The sequence below is a fragment of the Bombus vosnesenskii genome, unplaced genomic scaffold (genome assembly GCF_011952255.1).
Source record: "Bombus vosnesenskii isolate JDL3184/JDL3185 unplaced genomic scaffold, Bvos_JDL3184-5_v1.1 scf7180000016274, whole genome shotgun sequence".
Classification (NCBI taxonomy): domain Eukaryota; kingdom Metazoa; phylum Arthropoda; class Insecta; order Hymenoptera; family Apidae; genus Bombus; species Bombus vosnesenskii.
Window position 1 is genome coordinate 946,596 of NW_022884343.1, and position 17,395 is coordinate 963,990.

The following is a 17,395-nucleotide window of genomic DNA, read 5'->3' on the forward strand; positions in this document are numbered from 1 at the left end:
TAAGGGTAGCTAGTTTGAATTATTTTTTTTTTATATATATATAATTTCTAAGATAAGGACGAGGAAAACCAGATGGAAATAACAAGTATGCACAGCTCTTTCATCATACCTGTACATTGTTAGTGTTAGCTAGTCAAGCAGGTTTTGCAAGAGGATCGACATACGAAGTATTCTAAAACAATTCGTCCTAATTTGATACTGCTATTTTTTGTGCAAATTTGATACATTTATTATATTTATCACACACGGAAACGTTTAGGACTAATATACATATATTTTAATATGAAAATAAAATTACGTTTGGAAGAGAAAAAAATGTTCAAACGAAAACGAAAAATTTAGAATTATCTTTTTGGACTGAAAAAAAGCACAATGAAAAGGGGAGCATCTTTTTATATCGTAAAATATAATCTTCGATTCTCCGAGAAAATCTGAAAACAGAAGTATAAATATTCCCAACTAATAAGCGAGATATATACATTATTATGCAGTTCGATATTTATTGTATAACGATGTTGATGTGAAATTCCATTGTTCCTATCGTTCTTGGATACCTTTTACGACGTCGATGGCATTTCTGTGCTTTTACAAGAGCATTAGAATCGCTATTAATAAGAAACATTTACCTGGTATGAACTGTCACTTGTAAATGTATTATACTCAAGGATTATGATATTAGATGTAAAGGTAGCTATTAAATAAAAGTTCTTTATGAACTTTAAATCTTGGTCTTTGTTTTCCTTTAAAATAAACAGTCGTGTTTATTAGAAAAACATCCTTTTTGATAAGAAGTGTAAAAAATATATAAGATGTATAAAAATAAGTATCTAGTTATACATATATATCTTATAATGGAGTAAACAGTAAATGCTTTTTACTGGTTGGTGAAGTTGGGTGGTCTTTTCTCAATGAATGCACTCATTCCTTCCTTCCTGTCACTCTGAAATTTTAATTATATACCATTCAATTTTTGTTTTTTAAATTATTATATTTGAGAAAGAAATCCTTACTGTTGCAAATGTTCCATGGAACATTCTCTTTTCAAAGTGTAGCCCTTCCCTCAAAGTAGTTTCATATGCTAGAAAAACAGTAAAGAAATGAATATTTGATTAATGAATAAGAACAATGATGGTTACATAATTTCAATGATTACCAGTATTAACAGACTCCTTCGCCATGGAGACGATTAATTGAGAGTGAGAAGCAATTATCTCACCCAATTTGATTGCCTCAGCAACAAGTTTTTCTGCTGGGAAGATCTTGCTAACCAAACCTGCAACAAAACATGTCTAAATATATACATATAATGATATTCGTATATTATATACAGGATAATTTGTGATTCTTAGTAGGATAGAAATGTACAATTGGCAGGAAAGTATTCTATATGCGAAAATAAGTTGAAAATGAAGAATAAAACTTTGTCGCTCAAGATCACGTTTTTAAAATTAACCGGTACACGAGTATTAAGCAAATCACCAAATTCGATTTTCTCGAAAACGAAATCTCCAACGTAATTACATTATTCTTGCTTTTCGTCTTATTTTAAGCCATAGAATTTCCCTGACTCCAGTTGTATTGAGTTACAAACCACTTTGTCTACAACTTACTTTTCAGTTTCTAATAAACCTACCGCATTTCTCTGCCTCCTCAGCAGTGATCTGACCTCCTGTTAGTACCATTTCCATCGCTTTGCTCTTACCAATTACTCTAGTCAATCTTTGAGTACCACCTGCACCTGGTATGGTACCAATGATGATTTCTGGTTGACCGAACTTTGCCTTGTCTCCGGCATAGATGATATCGCACATCATTGCCAATTCACAGCCTCCGCCTAACTGTGTATAAAAATATACTATTTAATATCTAAGATATAAGCAAATATTTATTTTATCTGCTAAATATTATACAGTGATTTGGATATTTGATATATTTCTGAAAATTACCAAGTTGCTATTTTTTTGTAAATTATATTAACTTACAGCATATCCATTTACGGCGGCAATCACTGGTTTCGAAGTTCGTGTGATTGCGTCCCAGCTTGTAAGGAAGTTCCCTCTAATAGTCTGCGAATAAGTATTATTCTGCATTTCTTTGATGTCAGCTCCTAAACAAAAAAGTTCGCCGTTTAATTCTAATTGAATAATTCATTAATAATTTGCTAATGAATATTAATTATGGAGTAAATTATAAATAATCCATAATATAATAATTCTAATTTATTAATCTAATTAGTTAATTATAATTTCAATTACGACAAAATGTGTTTTACCGGCTGCAAATGCTTTTTCGCTGCCAGTAAGAACTATGGCCCCGATGCTGTCGTTCGTATCCAATTTATTTACAGCATTATTTAATTCAGTCATCAATTTATCACAAAGAGCGTTTAAGGCTTTTGGCCTGTTTAACGTGACCAGACCAACGTTCTTCTTTTCGCCAGCGATATCTACCTTGATGAATTCATAATTCTGTTGAACCTGACCTACAATAAAAGAATTTTTTTAAAATAATTCCATTTTTGTATATCACTTGACTTGATTTCACACAATTGACGAAATAAATCTTTTGGCGCGAAAAATTAGTGGTTTTATTTGGAATTTAGTATTTCCCAAGGTTATAGATTTTTTCGCTAATTAAGTAGCTGTTTATTTACCGTTTAATTTAATTGCAACAGAATCTGAATCGCAATAAGATTCGAATTGCGCTTTTGCACAAGAAAAAGCGAGTTAAAAGTATCGGTTAAATATCGACTTTTAAAAATTAAATCGGTAATTACATTAAACTGCAAGCGAAAGTATATGTGGAAATAATAATATATGCATGTATAAAAACGAATACATTTTCTACTGTAACTGTGCATGTGACATAGTAACTCATTATTTCTTTGTACACGTGTCTGTTCTTTCGCAAATGTATGTATCATATATGTAAATATATGTATATGATGTTCGCACAATATATGTACAATATATACAATGTATGTATAATATATATCTATAATATACATACCATTTTAGTCAAAGGAACAATATATAATAATATAATAAATCTCGCTTAACTTAAATTTATACAAATTATAAACAAAAGATAAGAGTTAGGTGTGAATTAGATGTTATTTCATCTGGCCACCGAGAGGCGGCTGACAATCAATACTAACGCACATGCTACCACGGACGCACAGAATGTACAGAATTCAGTGGTACTGAAGGTTGTTTGCAAACATCTCGGAAACTAAGATCAAGCGATGATGATGTGTATGGGAAAGTCGTTCAAAACCATATCCTCAACAGCATAGTAAAAGATCATCAAAATCTAAGATGACAGAGGTTTTTTAGGTAATTACCAAAGTTGAAAAAAGAGTATTGCTCCAAAACGAAGTTCAGCCATAATAATAGTTACCAAAAAAACAATATTTACATTATAGGAATGGTATTAAAATTAAAATAAAAGGAAAAAGTATCACTGAGTTCTTTACTATGACCTTTAACCTATAACTGATTATACTCCACTGCTTATATAATTGAGCAGATCGACACATGAAAAATGTTGAACCAAAGTATTTTATAAACAAAAAGGGGATTTTACAAAACGGACCCTAAGATTTTGTAACAATCCTAGAGATCTGTGTAACTGCGTACTACAATTTATATCAAGTAGCGTTCTAAAAGCAATTTACATATTCTATCCTTCCTTCCCGGCAATTCAACTAGCAACATAGTACTTACAACAATAGTATTTCACGTTCCTCGCAAAATATTGTGGTTTTTGACCAATCTGCAATCCTTTGTTAAACAGAATTTGTCCAACGCGTATAGTAGCCATGATGCTTATTAGTAGGAATACTATTATTTGAGAATAAAAATAATGAGCTTAGGATGAAATGATAAGAGTAACTTGTCACGTACACTGTGCGTACGGGATAAACAAGATCCCGTGATCCACGTGGCTACTGGCATCAGTGGTGTATCTAAAGATCACTAAACCCTATTACTTTTACTAAAAAGACCAGTACATATAAATAATTTTCTTCGATGTTATTTTCACATAGAAATATTACAAAATACATATTTCATGCCATATATATGGGTTATATGGCAAAATGCAACTATGAATTGCATTTTCATGAGGGAGTTCAATGCAAGTCGCTAAACATGTTTTGCTTCAATAATTATGTGAAAAGAATTTCGCAATTTGAATAAGTTTATCAAAACAATTTGGTATGATGTAATTTGTGGGAGAAAACATGTTTGTTATTTTTTTTATATAATTTGAGTTTTGTAGTTTATTTTGAAGATAGACATTTGTACACTACTTACATAAAGTAACAATCTGAGATATATTATTTTATTATACAAAACATTTAATATTACGGTTTTACAAAACCACATGTTAGAACTAGTTTTCGCTAATGTAAAAAGGTATCTTGAAAATTCTTTTCAAATTATATTCGAAAATTGACACATGTTCATGATTGAGAATGAGCTATGAGACTGACATCTTTGCTCCATCCGATAAAAGTAGCTTACAGTTATATGTCGCAATCGATAAGGTAGGTAAGTGGGAATAAACATAAAAACAAATAAATTACGCGATGACGGAAAAAGACGAGATTTATAAAATAATTCCATTACAGGGATTGACTAACTTGCGTAATGCAACTAATGAGTAAACAAAATAATTATAATCTTTTCACTGTCGTATCTTATTTGATCGATGACTCAGATGATCCTGAATGTAGACAACCAGATGCATTTCTTGTATCAGTATCACGATTGAGTTGTTAATATCTCGAAAGAAATAAAAAAATGTTATTTTATTGACCTTTATATAAGGAGAATTAATCTACTATTTTGTAAGATAGATAAACTTACCAATATAGTATTCAAACAGTATCTTTATCTTTAAATACAAATATACGAATATCAACGTATGATTAAAGATTTTAAAAAATAGAAGATTGTAAATAAATTTTGAATTAGAAGAATACATAAATTTCCCCTAATATCGTGAACTAATTAATTAAAAATTAATTAAAGAAATTTTTACTGAATCGAAGAAATTGATTTAAAAGATTTTAGAAATAAATCTGCTCTAATTTTAGTGTACTATGATATTTGTAACAACGATGACTTATATATGACATTGGAAGGTTTATCAACCTCAGTAGTATAAAAAGAACTGAAATAAAAATATAGATGTATGTCAGGGTGAAAGTATTAGGGGATTCAGTGTTAAAGTGGAAGTCAGCCAAGGGCAGGTAATAGTAGAGATTGCTTTCTGATGTGTGAACTTGAATTCTCTGTCAGTTCACGGACGTTCATCTGGCAACGTCATGCAGGTACCGCTACATGTCGTGCTGCTTCTTATATTCACTTTAAGAGGACAATTCGCGGGTAATTACAATATAAGTATTAATTAGAATGCGGATCTTTGATTCTACTTTTATTATCTATTTCATTTAACTATTTATTTACTATATATTCCACAGAATTATTTATGTTTATTTATCATTTAACATTTATTTCTAAACGATCAAGACGACCAAAACGATTTGGACTTTGGTTTTTTGCTCTAATGTCGAAACAACTCTGTATTATCGAAATGTAACATTCGTTTTTATTGAACTCAAAGATCCGATGGCATTCATTAATCGCAGAAACCGATATAATAACCAGCAAAGATCGATTTCTTATCGATGAAGAAAATAACAAAAACGTTATTTATTTATCTCAGAGGAAATTTGGGAGCAAGATTTGTCCATGGACATGCAAATTGGGGCTTCCACAAAAGGATATGATCTGGTCGCCTTATGCTGTGGGGCAGAAAGAATGGTAGTGGGTCTGCAAACATCGGAAAATTTTTCAGGTGTGATATACACACGAGGTAGTTTCTATTCCAGGCAACCATCGTGTTTCTTGAATCCTGATCATGGTGGAAACTTCACTATGACTATTCCCTTCGACCAGTGTGACACAGAAAATGTAACTACATCGTAAAGTCTGCTGTAAATTTGGAAAAGTTACTACAAAATAAGTTAGAAATAATTCACTGGTTTAAGATATTTGTTTCAGGTTGATAACAAATATCGGAACACCTTGGTTCTTCAGCATGACGACGAGCTAATTACTCCTGGTGACGCTGCTTTTATCTTGGAGTGTGACTTTTCCAAGCCCAGAGATCTCATAGTATCAGCAGAATTGCCTGGAACTGATAAAAAGTAATTAGGTTTTTGTTAAATGAAGATTTTGATTTGAAACATGTTAGACCATATACTTAAATTTTTGGATCTTTAAATTCCTCATAAATGCATAAAAATCTTTAGAAGAAACGAAGTCGTGTACTATGTTTTTATTTGTAGAGAGGTAAGATCGAGTATATCTCTAGTGGACGCTGATCCAGGAAGAGATAAAACGAAGAGGTCTGGGTACGTGGAGAGCGACACCAACGAAGTTGTCTTTGTGCCTAACTCGGTCATCAAGATTAACGACGAGTTATAGATCATTGTCTAATACATTTTGTAATAAAGCTTACTTCTATTTTTAAATTTTGCTTCAAACTATCTAATATAATTATAATATAAATATTTAATATAAATAAATATAATCTATTATAAATATTTCAATTTAACTTAATACTCTCTAAATAATCCCATAGATAACCAACAATCTTTGCCAATCTTTTAGATTAGAAACTTGTTTATTCCCTTTTTAAAAATATCCTGTTATGATAAATACTTCAAGCTCAGCCTCCAGAAAAATTCTATTACATCCTATTCTTTATGTTCAATTTTCCATGAAACCTTCAACTAACTTTGAGAGTGATGAAACTGATCAATGAATCTGATTATTAATTAACTATCAGTAATAAAATTCCACTGTGATTTACGCAATGAAATTTTTTCGCGGCGACAACAACAGGATGTCCATGAATGACGTTAGCTCGTTGCACATGCGATACGATAGTCTGATAACCTTAGAACAAATTAGAAATTACTATATTCTCTCGCTTACATAATGCACTAAATAGTTAAAATAGTAGGTCACGCATGAAAACCAGAAGAGAATAACATGATAAATCACATTTTTGTTGTATCACGGCTGTAGATCTTTTTATTCCTTCTGTTTTTAAAATTAATATGCATTTCTATCATTCTCTTTTATTTGTATCTTTAATTTTGATTTAAAAGATTAATTAGATTTTTTTATATAATAAGTTGCTTCCATCTCAACTTTAACCATCAAGTAACATAAGACCCAGGAGATCAAGATAAATTTGGAAATTTTCTCACCCCCACATCTAAAAGAATTTTCCAATAATTATATTCAACAATCATTTTGACAAATTTTTATGTGAATCATTAGTAGTCTAAAATAAGACCTCTTTTAAATTTTGTAATCATAACATAATTATCAAAGATCAATTTTTCTGAACTTGCACTGAGATTAAAATTTGCCACTGAATAAGTCAATAAAAGGTCAGTCGATAATTGGTTACCAGATAAAACGTTGTTGGTCGATAAAACGTTACCAGATAAAAAAGTCAGAGGATCAAAATGAATACACAGGATATTGACACTATTACAACAGGAGCTAACAATTTTCCACTTTTGGCTACGAAATGTTCATATCTCATACAGAATATTTCAAAAGTGTCACAACTCAAAATAATTCAATTCTGTATTAGAAGAATATTAGAAGATCATTGTTTTCTATATTCTATTCTTCTTGTTAACTTATGCGTTTAATAAGGATAATATTTGTTTTAAACTTTCAAATAGTCTTTTATTTTTCCTGAAAAACTTGTTTCAGTTGTGACATTTTTGAAATACATGTATGATACATGTATTACAGAAACGATTAGGTGTTAATGAATGAACAGAGTAACGTTAGACGATTGCTACAACTGGACATTGGCGATTTCGATGCTTTATATGAATGAGGGACTCGTTCTTATTAATCGAACGATTAACTGTATTTGATATATTCATGCCAGCTTGATGGCTATCTTAATGAGGCCAATATTTGAACCATAGCTATTTCATGAATTTACGTATGTTAATCGCACACATCTCTCCCCACTATCGTTGATCAGCTCGTTTATATACATATATAACAGGCCCATCGTTCCAGACTGTCTTCTGCCGATTGACGAATCCGGAGATCCATATTTTACTTATTTATTTAATATTTCATATTCCTAACAAGATACAATGGCAACTGCGAAATTCAAGAGTGCCTCACCTTACACAAAACCACAACCAAGGCCTCCACAGCAGGATTATCTTTATCAAAAGTGGGTATTTTTCCAAGTAGATCGTTCAAGTTCATTGAAGGTTTTGTATAGAATTTAATTAATGCAAACTAGATATTCTTTCCTTCCCTTCTTTTCATTATATGATATTCTATCCAGAGCAGAATTGACCACTTTGTAGCTGGAATGAAAACAAGAAATTAATTTGTTTGAAAATAAATTTCAAAATCTTATTTGAGAAATAAATTATTCCAAAATGACATCTACCTATTGACATAAAATATGTGTCTTGGGAACAATTCTCTTATATTTTACTTTTCTTCATCTCTTCTCTTTTAATATGTTCCAAGCCGGTTGTTGAACGTTATTCTAGACTCATATAGATTACTTAGTTCGCTCTTCCTTTTCCTCTTTCATGACTGAAAATGGATTAAATGTTATTATAGGTATCTGGAGGATCTGACACTGAGGAAGGATCTACTCCATCCTAAAGTAAGACTTGCTCTATTTGGAATCGGCCGTGCTGGAACCATTCATCTGTCCAATATTATTACCAGTTCGCGTGTCAAACTGCTCTACATCGTAGACAATGTCGAGTCTAAATGGATGAGCCTCAAGGAGTACTGGCAACTTGACGATGTTGTCTTCTTGAATAGCAAACAAGCAGACAAAGTGTACAATGATCCTAAGTAAGTAATTTAGATTTTCTTATGGGAAACATTTTAGATACAATAAAAGATGTATATATCGCAAAATTGATCAAATGAGTTAGATTTTTAAATAGGAAAAATTAAAAATAACAAATCATTAACTAGCAAATTTAAAAGAAACTTTCAAAAAGTCACTTGCTTCTTCCAAACCCCAAACATTTCCATTACAATTACTTAATTTCATGATAAAAATATCCAAAGTAGATTAAACTCGAGAGAAAACATAGAGATCAATTAGGAGTTCAATTAACAATTAAAATCGTTCTTCATGTTGATAGTGTGGACGCAGTAGTTGTTGCATCGCCTACGTACACACATGAAGACATTGTAAGGAAAGCTTTGGAGGCGAAGAAGGCAGTGTTCTGTGAGAAGCCGATCGCCGAGGACAATGCTAACTCGATAAAATGTTACGAGACCGCGAAGAAGGTCGGCAAACCATTGTTCTGCGCCTTTAACAGGCGATTCGATCCCAGCTATTCTGCTGTTAGGAGCAGAGTGAGGAATGGAGAGATTGGACACGTTCAAATCATCAAAACTGTCTCTCGTGACTCTCCTCTTCCCAGCATAGAATATTTGAAGATGTCCGGAGGTATATTCCATGATTGTATGGTCCATGATATTGATATCATGACTTGGGTCCTTGGAGAGTACCCTATCAAGGTGAGATTCCCTGTATATTGCTATCAAACACTTGTAGTTGGAGTTTCAAGTAGAATAATTATGTAGAATATTGGATTAGTCCTTCGCTGATACCATGGAGACCTGAATTTATAAATACTACAGCATTATAAAGAAGTTTCCATGATTTAAAAGGATCCTAACTTCATAAAATTATAGAGTACAGATAGAAGTAACTAATAGTTACAAAAATCTTCAGTTCTAATTAAAAACAGAATGTAGCTTTGATTTTTAATTGCTACTATGAGCACTTAAAGTCAATAAGTATCACAAGATCATTAAAGGGTTTCATAAATAACTATTGGTAATGTTGATTTCTATCCTATTGACTGGTATTTGATGAATTATTAAATGTTGGAATATTTTCTTGCAGATTGCTGTCCAGGCACACGCACACATTCCAGAGATAAAAGCAATCGATGACTTCGACACAGTTGTAGTGACCTTGTATTTCCCATCAGGAACCTTGGGGACCATCGACTTGTCGCGGAACAGTAGCTTCGGTTATGATCAACGCTTGGAGGTGTTTGGCCCCAAGGGTATGATCAAAGCAGATAATGAACAGCCAATGCAGGGTGTCACATCCCAATATAATCTCGACGGATTAACCAGCGCACCAATATGGTATTCGTTCGCCAGCAGATTCATGAATGGCTATCGCCGAGAGCTGGACCACTTCATTGACATTGTACTTGGTAGAGCTGAATGCTCCGTATTACCCAAAGAAACTCTAGCTGTGATTAAAATCGCGACTGCATGCCAAGAATCCGCTCGTACCGGCAAGATGGTGGAAATAAAGTGGGCGCCAAACGAGCTACCATAAATGAGGTCATGGTCTAGCAAATTTTTATCGTTCCCATGATATTCCACCATTTTGTATCTTATACGATCGTGATAGATTCACAGAAAGTTGAGATTATCTTCGCTGAATCATGATTTGCACGCACGAGTGAAAAGACTTAGGTGAATCTTGTTTGTTACATGTTTTTTTCCTCTTTTTTTATCGGTATAATAATATAAAGAAAATACAGAAAAATACCATATACCCTAAATATATAGTAATGATACAAAATTCACATTGTCTGTTAGCAGACTCAATCATGAAAGTCTGTAAGAACGAAACAATAAAATATTCCCAAAGTTTATTCGTGTTTCTCTTCTTTTAATTCCTTACCCTTTGAAATAAAAAAAGAATTAATGCAAAATTCTTTCTAGATTGGTCGATGCGTGATTGGTTTACATTACAATATTCTCTTTTTTTTGTAAATAATAAAATTACAGAAGTGAAACTAATGTATTCTTGGAGGTATCGCAAACTGATTTTTACTCGCGAAGCTCGAAATATCCGTCAAACCGTGCAATATGTCTCTTTGATTAAAATATTATCCTTTCAGAAGTCTATTTTCTTTTATCTAATCTAGTAAGTAAAAATTTTGTGAGACATCTACAAATGTGACGCAACTTTCACGAAAGGCAATAAGCTGCTCCCCTAACTTATGACTTTGTTTTCAAACCATTTTATATTGATTCCTAAAATTGTGTATTGCAATAATGGTAGGCTAGGTTATCAGAGCACGCTGACTTCCACTTAAAATTCCAAATTCGATTCATTTCATTTCTGTATATCTAGCAAAAAGAATATAAAAGTCGGAGAAGATATATGTAGCTTTACTCTGAAGTAGCCACTTATTAATTAAATGAAATATGATATCTATACATACATCATAATATCTGCTCGACGAAATAAAATCTGAAACACCATTTCATGCTAATTGTCGAGCAGTGAGTATGCTTGCTTGAGCTGAGTTTCGATCGTGTGGTTTCCAGATTTTATAATAATCGATATGAAAATTCGCTACCAAAAATCAAGTACAAATTTTCCATTCCCTTATCTTTACTGTTCAAACATGGAAACCCCCACAATTTCTCTTTTCTTTCCTTGTTGCTTTATAGTCTAAAGGATTTCGTGAACAACGCATCGGTGGCTTGAGTTTTGTCTCCATTAAATCTACGCAGTTCCGCGATGACCTGTACTCTGCTGAATCCCAGAGATTCGATTTCTTTCACTGTTTCTTCTGTGAATGGGTCGTGGGGGAAGACTGTAGTTTCTATGGAGCCTAGTCTGCTTGATGTCCCGCTTGAACTATTGCTTTCTTGCCCTTCTAAAATACATAGTATTCATTAAAAAAAATTAAAAAAAATTCTAGCAAGCCACAAATAAAACTATAAAATTAAAAGCCATAATTATAAATTATCTGCTTCAAGTCACTAGTCCAGGCAAGTTAGGAGGATTTGTCTCAGTTGGATCTCCCTAGGAAAAGGAAAGGTACAGTGGCTAACATATAAGGCCTTGTATCAAATTCAGCTGCATAAACTTCAACATTGAAAAGTAAATAATAGCGATAATATCACAAGCATTACTTTTGAAAATTTTCCTTGGATTTATAAATATATCCTTTTTTATTGCCACCACTAAAAGTCGAAATACACAATAGAGGAACATATATACAAAGGAAATTTATTGGGTTTCATTATGGAATGTTTCACAAATTATTTAACACAGGATCTTATAAGGAATTATGGTAAGAAAGGATAGCCTGGACAGATACATACTTACCCTGCTGGCGACGTTGCTTCTTTGCATCTCTGGAGCCATAATCCAGTGCTCTTTGAGGTCCTCCCCTCTTGTCATCTTTATCATCTTCTGTGTCGTAAATACTTGCATCGCTATAACCACTTAACCTTAGCCACTCTGGCAGCTCCCCTAATCAGAATTAAGCATTTATGTTGTATAACAGATAAAAAGACTGTGCAACCATAGAAATATTTAAGATCACCTTCTGCTAAAAACGGCGTCTCTGCACCGGTGGTGCCAATTTGGAGCACGTTTTTCTTCAAATCTATGCAACATTGATGCCTCTTTAACATGTCCAGACCCAGTAGCATGTCCATGCTTTGTTCCGCGAGAACAGTGAACGATGTTGTTAGATGATCATTACCAATTTGAATTTGTACCATGTGAATACGGCCAATGATGCGTTGAGTTCCAACACCATGTGCTATTCCAGCCCACCTTGTGTCCACCAATCGCATTATGTGGCATCGTTCGGCACAAGCATCCGACATTATAGTTGATTGTGCACCTGAATTTTTGAAAACATAATGTTACTATATATTGCGAAATGTTTTTTTTTTTTTAGGAAGAGCAAATTCATGGAATTTTTGAAGACAAAAGTACAGTCTAGGTCAGAGCACGGATTTCAATATCTAAATTTAAATTTCTCCCACCATGAAGTACCACATACTACAAAGAATGACTTTCAAAATGCAGGAATTTAAAAATAGATACATTGGCACAAACAGCAGCCAAACAAAAATACATAAAAATGATCTTGTCTCCAGTTCAATGATGATCTCTGACATTTATCACTGCGCATTTACGCACGTGTATAACTCATTATTTATAAATATAAATAAAGTTGATATTTACCAGTATCAATAAATGCTTTAACTGGGAATCCATTGACTTTACAATTAACATATAACATAACAACTGATCCAAATGTTTCTGGATTATACTCCATTGCAGCTTCCATGTTTGCTTCAATGTTTTTTTGCCTAATATCCTCTGCAATAAACCTCTGTGCTTCTGTGTCAAATGGATCTGCATTCATCATTCTTAGTCTTTGTGCCTCACGCTCTTCTCTTAATTTTATTTGTTCTCTGAGTACAGTTGTAAATCTCTCTACAAATCAATATCTATTGTAGAGTAAATTCTTAGATTTCCAAAATAGTTCTTAATATGTACTTTTGGAAGACTCACCAAGATTTCCAGAAAGTAAGGCACTAGCCAGCTTGGGATTATTCTGGCTCAGCAACGCTAGTTGATCTGGATTAGCCAAAAACATGTCTCTTATTATTTCTGGATCATCCTCCTTTCTAGGGTTTTGCATTCTGGCTATAGTGCTACTGGAAGCTGTTGGCTGTCGACTGCTGGATGATCCTGGTACTCTGATGGAACTGAAGTCCAACATGGGAATAGCTAGAGTAATATGTATCTTGGAATTTAGTACATTCTCTTCTTTACTACGCAATAGTGCGCTCTTAAATAATTGATCTGACTAAGCACATGGCGACAAAAGCTATCTCTAACAAATCAAACTCAACACAAGTGAATACAAAAAACTTGTGCTAAACTGAACCGGACAGGTGTGCGGACAAGATGAGAGGAACTTAGAAGATTCCCACACGAACAAAAAAAAAATTGTATTCTAATAGACACTATTCTATAGTGAAACCAAAAGGGGGATAACATGCTCGATCGAGTCTGTTAAGCCAAATTCATGGATCGTGCGTTATAAGTCTGGTAACATCTGATCGAGAGACGTGACAATACAATGAAAAAGAAACGTAAATCGAAGCCGAAAAGCTAACCTCACGACCCGCCTCGATCGCCACTTTAAATAATGGTGCTGTATTGAAGCTGACCTCCGTTTAACGGGTGAAGGTTCAACTCGGCCCCGCTTTGATGCATGTGCTGCAAAATCACCACGTCACCGTCACGGATCCCGTGATCCTTCAGCGATTTCTTGTCGTTCATCAATGGTAGACCATTGAAAGCGATCACCATCTCATGGACTGGTACGTTGCTCTCGATCTCGCAAAGAGCCTTGAAACTCTCCAGCTCCATATCCTCGATCACGTCCAGGACGAAGATGTCGTCGCTGAGCGTGGTTACTGTTACCTTCATCGTGTGTGTGTTTTATCTAGTTGCTTGTGCTCTCGGTTCCGTGCGTGCACAACGATTGTACGATAGATACTAGGGGCAAGCAAGATGGGCAATGAAAGTGGTCACTGGGTGGCAATAAAACTTCACGTGAGAATTTTTGCCGCTCCCCTCGCGCACGGGATGTCCGTACGAAGAGCGGCTACAGGATGTAAACAACAACCCAGCTCAGCGAAAATACTGGCTGGCTTTGAGGCTTGACCTGAAGGCTACTTAAATCACCTCGAGATATCGAGAAGTAACGAGATCGTGAAATTGTGCCGATGAACAGACTGCGCGCCAAGCTTGAATTTCGATTTGAATGCGTCATTCTGTCATTTGTTGTTTTAGCAGAACATCAGCGTATTGAATAAATTTTTCTACACAATATACACAGACAGATTACTTTGACAGATATGATCGAAAGTTTGCGGAGGTTGGTGTTGTGGGTTATGTTATTATATATTGTTCAACAATCTTAAGATGGGCGTTTTTTAAATTATCACGGAAATAGAAATTTCTAAACTTTGATATTCCATTTGTTTCAGTAATAAAGCAGCTCGAAATCAAATTTTCTAATAACATTGAGTAGATTGAAATATGTATTTAAAATATTGAAATCTAACCGAGATTCTTTTCGTTCTATCCTTGGCGGATAATCTAGAATCCTACATTACATTATCGTCAACAGAGGGCAGACCAATGAACTTCAACTTTCTAAACCCAAAATATTTAAACAATAAAAATTGCTGGTTATTACTTAAAAAGTTATTCTCTTCATCTATATATTTCAAATTGTACGGACAGATTCCACACAACTCCACAGATGTTAAAATGTTTGCATAATGTCAGGCTCATGGACTTGCAATGGAGCAAATCTTGTTGGGATCACAATAGCAATAATCGGGATGTCGATTTATCATAGATTTCAATATCTATAATCAACGTTTACTGAGGAACCCTGTGTGCGCACAATTTGAGAATTAAATGTCCCATACATGACGCTCAGATCGACGTAACGATAACCTTATCTCCCACAGTGAATTGATCTTATCTTGATCATCCTATTTTCAAAGCAGCCTGTGGTATCGATAATTTTCAACCTAGTACATTTATTTCACCTAAGAAAATTATAGATTTTTGTGTACCAACCTTTTCACCTTAGATAAAGAATATTTCCTGATTCTCTGACAATTTACCGTCTTTTGGAATATTTTATGATAAGGAATCGACCCTATGGAGGAAAAAAGTATGGGCTAAAGGTGGTGCAGTGAAGCATGCAACGTTCAGGGGATCCTGCCCTCCTGGAGGGCGCAACCACGAGGACACCACAGGGGGTGCCATCCCCCATAAACCGGAAACGGATGCAGAGGTGGATATTAGACAGGTGGCTCAGAATTTCGCGTTGGACAGGGCTGATGGTTAAATTAGCGCATGATTTCGACGGCTCGCTCGATTACACTCGGAACAGGATGTGTCACGACAAATATCGCGCAAGGTGTGTTTGTAATGTTGTATAACACTGTTTCACGCTGTTTAATGATGCTTCCTATAGTCTGTAGAAGTTTGTATGTCAATAAACAGCACCTGAAAAAGTAACAAAAATATTAGGAAAATATTACTATGTATAATAAATACAATAAATAATCAGAATGCAACACTGTCTCACGTGGTTTGATGATTTTTTGTAGAAGTTTATGTACCAATAAACAGCACCTGAAACGGAAATAAAAATGTTAATTAAATTTTGAATAAAATTGTATAAGATCAAATGATGTAAATGATATGTTTATATGATATATCATACGTATATTTTATTGTAAAATTGATTAGTGTGAAAGTTTTGAAACAGGGATTCCATTAGAGGGTATAACAGCCTACTGTAGGGCTGCAAATCGATTAAGCTTTGGAAGATGAATCGAGAGTGGGTATAAATCGATTTCACACTCCTGCTGAGTATAAATTAATAGACACTTATGGGGTTGTCTGTATTTCGAGTGGGTACCAGGATGTTCCCCGGGATTGTACCGGCTACCAGGTGTTGGACATGGGTTCCCGGGTGCAAGGATGTGCCATAGAAAATCGGTTAGGCATGGAGAGCGAGTCTTTTCGAGGAATGATGCGCTTTTATGAACTGCAATCTCTTTGTTTGCATTAAAATAATTCGCCCAGAATATAAATAGCATACTGAAAATTAAAATAAAGTATATTAAATTAAATTGAATAGTTGTGATGATAGGAATCTCCACAATTTCCTCCCCTCTAATTTTCAATGTTTAATAGTAATGATAATTTTTTTTTAGCGATTATAAAAAATAAATATTACCTTCTACAGCAGTGCAATTTATTCGTTTCGTATTTAGTATTTAACTTCGAATTGAGGGCACACGTGCCCAGGGGATTTGCCATTTAAATCTGGCCCCCTTTGGTTATCTCTCGATCTCGAGGATCAAAAATCCAGCCACACAATGGTCCTGCTCCAATCCTGTGTTTTTCTTTTGGATTAGATCCAGACAGGCTGCGGCTTCCGATCTTCAGATTCGATTTTTTCACAATCAATCTTTGCACCTGCACCTTGCGCCATTAAAAACTATTTCATTCGTTTGTACAATCAATTATTGATAATTCATAGTTGTAAAAAACTTTCTCTTACGCAAATTGCAAATTAAACGTTTCTGAATTAAAGCAGAAAATTATACTCGTGGGAAAGGAAAAAATCGTTTCCTAGATTTTCCCTGAAACAACAGATGGAGCGAATAATTCATCCTGATGCAACGGGCCCTCTTAATTTGTAGCGTGTTAATTGTCTAGCCTCGGTGGATACGTTCAGTAGAAAGTTTTGTGGGAAATCGATAATGGCTCGTACTTTATATCCTGTCGGCGCTTCAAAGAAAATCTTTTGATACCTTCAAATATCCTAAAATTAACATTTCCTTCCGTTTTGTCGTATATTTTTAATAGAAGAATTATTAGGATACTTTCCGGTTTTACT

General features: G+C 34.0%; 4 protein-coding genes across 6 annotated transcripts; 2 read left to right on the forward strand and 2 right to left on the reverse strand.

The window, feature by feature from the left end:
• Positions 1-791: 791 nt before the first annotated feature.
• On the reverse strand, positions 792-4,002 carry LOC117242339 (probable enoyl-CoA hydratase, mitochondrial). The gene is made up of 7 exons (XM_033508905.1): positions 3,726-4,002; positions 2,273-2,482; positions 1,983-2,107; positions 1,634-1,838; positions 1,154-1,273; positions 1,011-1,078; positions 792-940 (listed from the first exon to the last, which is right to left on the reverse strand). Exons 1-7 carry the CDS (start codon positions 3,820-3,822, stop codon positions 875-877), a joined length of 891 nt encoding a protein of 296 aa, XP_033364796.1. The 5' UTR covers positions 3,823-4,002; the 3' UTR covers positions 792-874.
• Positions 4,003-4,620: 618 nt separating this feature from the next.
• LOC117242342 lies at positions 4,621-6,544 on the forward strand. The gene is made up of 5 exons (XM_033508911.1): positions 4,621-4,665; positions 5,307-5,393; positions 5,734-5,981; positions 6,072-6,217; positions 6,359-6,544. The coding sequence occupies exons 1-5, from the start codon at positions 4,653-4,655 to the stop codon at positions 6,495-6,497; spliced, it is 633 nt and encodes a 210-aa protein (XP_033364802.1). The 5' UTR covers positions 4,621-4,652; the 3' UTR covers positions 6,498-6,544.
• Positions 6,545-8,108: 1,564 nt separating this feature from the next.
• Positions 8,109-10,781, forward strand: LOC117242414 (inositol 2-dehydrogenase-like). Its single transcript, XM_033509034.1, has 4 exons — positions 8,109-8,292; positions 8,697-8,939; positions 9,239-9,620; positions 10,012-10,781. Exons 1-4 carry the CDS (start codon positions 8,210-8,212, stop codon positions 10,459-10,461), a joined length of 1,158 nt encoding a protein of 385 aa, XP_033364925.1. The 5' UTR covers positions 8,109-8,209; the 3' UTR covers positions 10,462-10,781.
• Positions 10,782-10,900: 119 nt separating this feature from the next.
• On the reverse strand, positions 10,901-14,648 carry LOC117242413 (protein DDI1 homolog 2). Of its 3 annotated transcripts, none has more exons than XM_033509032.1 (6): positions 14,127-14,648; positions 13,462-13,680; positions 13,129-13,383; positions 12,476-12,781; positions 12,256-12,402; positions 10,901-11,797 (listed from the first exon to the last, which is right to left on the reverse strand). In XM_033509032.1, the coding sequence occupies exons 1-6, from the start codon at positions 14,386-14,388 to the stop codon at positions 11,586-11,588; spliced, it is 1,401 nt and encodes a 466-aa protein (XP_033364923.1). In that variant the 5' UTR covers positions 14,389-14,648; the 3' UTR covers positions 10,901-11,585. The 3 variants fall into 3 exon arrangements, with proteins under 3 accessions (XP_033364923.1, XP_033364922.1, XP_033364924.1); XM_033509031.1 differs by having other exon boundaries at positions 10,901-11,800; positions 14,127-14,647; XM_033509033.1 differs by having other exon boundaries at positions 10,901-11,800; positions 14,073-14,211.
• Positions 14,649-17,395: the final 2,747 nt, after the last annotated feature.